This window comes from Aplysia californica, unplaced genomic scaffold (genome assembly GCF_000002075.1).
Source record: "Aplysia californica isolate F4 #8 unplaced genomic scaffold, AplCal3.0 scaffold00324, whole genome shotgun sequence".
NCBI lineage: Eukaryota > Metazoa > Mollusca > Gastropoda > Aplysiida > Aplysiidae > Aplysia > Aplysia californica.
The window spans coordinates 484,824-487,865 of record NW_004797594.1 but is presented as its reverse complement, the minus strand read 5'-3'; the positions used below and the strand labels follow the sequence as shown (position 1 = coordinate 487,865).

The 3,042-nt window shown below is 38.4% G+C and overlaps 1 protein-coding gene across 1 annotated transcript in view; it reads right to left on the bottom strand.

The window, feature by feature from the left end:
• The window catches only part of LOC101852703 (UPF0390 protein zgc136864), a 6,498-nt gene extending 5,188 nt beyond the window's left edge, over positions 1 to 1,310 (bottom strand). The window contains exon 1 of the mRNA XM_005102426.3: positions 1,167 to 1,310. Within this exon, the coding sequence (XP_005102483.1) occupies positions 1,167 to 1,260 (94 nt within the window). The 5' untranslated portion in view covers positions 1,261 to 1,310. The remainder of the gene's footprint in view (positions 1 to 1,166) is intronic.
• Positions 1,311 to 3,042: the final 1,732 nt, after the last annotated feature.

The window sequence follows — 3,042 nt, the reverse complement described above, 5'->3', positions numbered from 1 at the left end:
GTTTGTTCACAGCACAGAATTCTACAATTTTTCTGTTATCACAGTGTAGAATTCTGTGGTTCAGGGTGAACGCAAAATTGGTTGGCCTAGATCTAGGCTATAACGGTTATTTATATAAAATAACGGTGCACGCACACCGGGTGAGAATAGCCAAAAGATTCGCCTGCGCTCTTCTCACCCGGGGTGAGAATAGAAGTGGCCTTTACAATTAGGTTTAATTGGCTATCCCTCCATAGGCCTATCTGCACACGCATCAAAAAGTAATCATTTAGAACCAGAAGTAATCGTTGTTAGGGTCAAAACGAGTATCTAAACGGGACTGTAATTGTACAGGCGAATCGACCTCCGAAGGCTATTCTCACCCGGTGTGAAACAAGACCTGTTTTTCCTAATTTTGGAATACTTTCTATTGATGTAGATGATCAAATGGATAAAGGCAAAGAAAAGATTACGTTACAGCACAAAAGTAATCTAATTTTATCGACTACAAAGATGCTATGGCTATTCCACTTTTCGAATCGAGCCGAACTACGGGGGTCGCCATTTTGTTTTGCCCGGAAGTTCTCGCTCTCCACTGCCCACAGACAAAATTGTACGCTATTAGTTTTAGTAGGCTAACAGTAGTAATGGAACATTTGTTGACGGCACAGAATTCTGCAATTTTTCTGTTATCACAGTGTAGAATTCTGTGGTTTAGGGTGAACGCAAAATTGGTAGGCCTAGATCTAGGCTATAACGGTGAACGCCCACCGGGTGAGAATAGCCAAAAGACTCGCCTGCGCTATTCTCACCCTCACCCGGGGTGAGAACAGAGGTGACCTTTTGTACAGGAGTGCCTGATAGAGCCTACCCCAGCCATAGACTCAAGTGAGTAAAGTAACCTTTGACCAAGAAAAAAGTAAAGCAAATACTCTCTCTTGATTTACATAAATATTGTTCAAACAAGGATTAATAAAAAGAGCAAAATTTTGGGTTATTTTTATTTCAAAATAAATGGCAATACGACTTGGTGGGTTGGCGTTGGAAACACAACAGTTCAAGTTCAAGTAGAAAATGATTGTCTTCGCTGCTCTTCCTTACCGTGAAATTTGCCAAATATATGAACATGTAAACATAGATGAAAGTGAAAAACAAGAGATAGCCAATCAATACTTCATTTTCATTACCTTTCTTCAATCCAAATTTCTGTTTCGACGCTTTTTTGTCTTTCTTTTTGCCTGGAACATGCTGTTTTGGAGCTTTAAACTTGCCTTGCGCCATGTTTGTTATTGTCAAAAGAACGCTTCGTTGTTTTCCATCGCAAAAGAGCGATACTCCGCTCTCTTTTGAGAAGTTAAATTCTGTACGAAATGCAATGAAACATTGGAATTTTAATAATTAATTGATTAATTAATTAATAAAGTATCATCATTGTAAAATCAAGGTCTTGTTCTAACGAAGAAAACACACACACACACACACACACACACACACACACACACACACACACACACACACACACATACACACACATATTTATATAAATACATATTATATATATATGTATAATTAGAGATAGATAGATAGATAGATAGAGAAATAGAAAGATGGATAGATAGAGAGATGGATAGATAGAGAGATGGATAGATAGAGAGATGGATAGATAGATAGATAGATAGGTAGATAGATAGATAGATAGGTAGATAGATCGATAGATAGATAGACAGATAGATAGATAGATAGATAGATAGATAGATAGATAGATAGATAGATAGATAGATAATCATATCATGAGTGACAGAGTCAACAAATGTCTCACCTCAAGCAGATAAAGCCTTTCGGTTTCGTGTTTATTCTAACGACACCTACTGACCCTCTTCACAATAGCTCAGTGATCAACTAATTAAAAGTAAAATTGGTCGCTTTTAATGACAAGCGGGCTAAGACAGATTTCGGGGATTTCCAGAAATCTTGACCTACACCAAAAATGGGCATCGCCCTACCTATAGGAGAAGTTTTGTTTAATTAGTGTGTGCATTTGACTATTTGTTTGGTTATAGAGAAAACTCTCCTTGTCTGTTAGAGAAACTGAACAAGAGACAAAAACTTCTTTTTCGATTTTTGCATAACAGCATTTTTCGGGATAGCCCCCTTGAGCTTAAAAGTAGATTAATTATAATGGTTCATTACTCCTTTATGCTTGGGATTCATGAAACAGTTATGTCTAACGAGAAGCAACCAATACTGACAAAGTTGATAGTTGTGCTAAAATGATAGGCCTATGGGTTATTTTCCTTGCTCATTGCCGTTGACAAAAGAATTGTGCAAACCATGACACCCTTGTCCTTCGGATTCACGACAAAGTTATGTCGAACAGAAAAGCAACCAATACTGACAAAGTTGACGGTTGCACTATATCATAATACATGGGTTACTTTCCTTGCTCATTGTCGTTGACAAAAGAATTGTGCGAACCACACCCTAAAGTTACGGATTCATGAAACAGGAATGTCGAAAGAGAAGCAACCAATACTGAAAGAGTTGAAGGCTGTACTAGATGGGTTATTCTCCTTGCTCATTGCCGTTGACAAGTTTAACTGAACTCTGTGAACTGCAGTGACTTGTGACACGAAGGATCATAGGACTGAATTATTAGTTTAGTTATACATGTAGTAAGGTTTTACGGCGCTCGCAACTGTATAAGGTCATATGAGCGCTAAGGGGTGGATGTCAATAGAGAAGTCCTTACAGGGAATCGGGCTTACTCTGCTCACCTCTCTAGCTTTAACAGCACAAAGTCTGTTTCAACTATCATTATCAAGGCACCCCAGAAATAGCGGGTCACAAGAGTATTATAAACATACAAAAGAAATAGAGGGGAAAAGAACAACAGTAAGGATAAGGAAAGAAAAAGCAGCAGTTCCCTGTTGTAGATCAGGCACAGTTATGAGCATGACATTGATGAATCAGCCCATTTACAATTACAATTCTACTGTGCATAAGAACATGTTAATGTCCCCGCTTTGGGAATGCCCTAAAGACACTTCAGTCAGTAGCACAGCT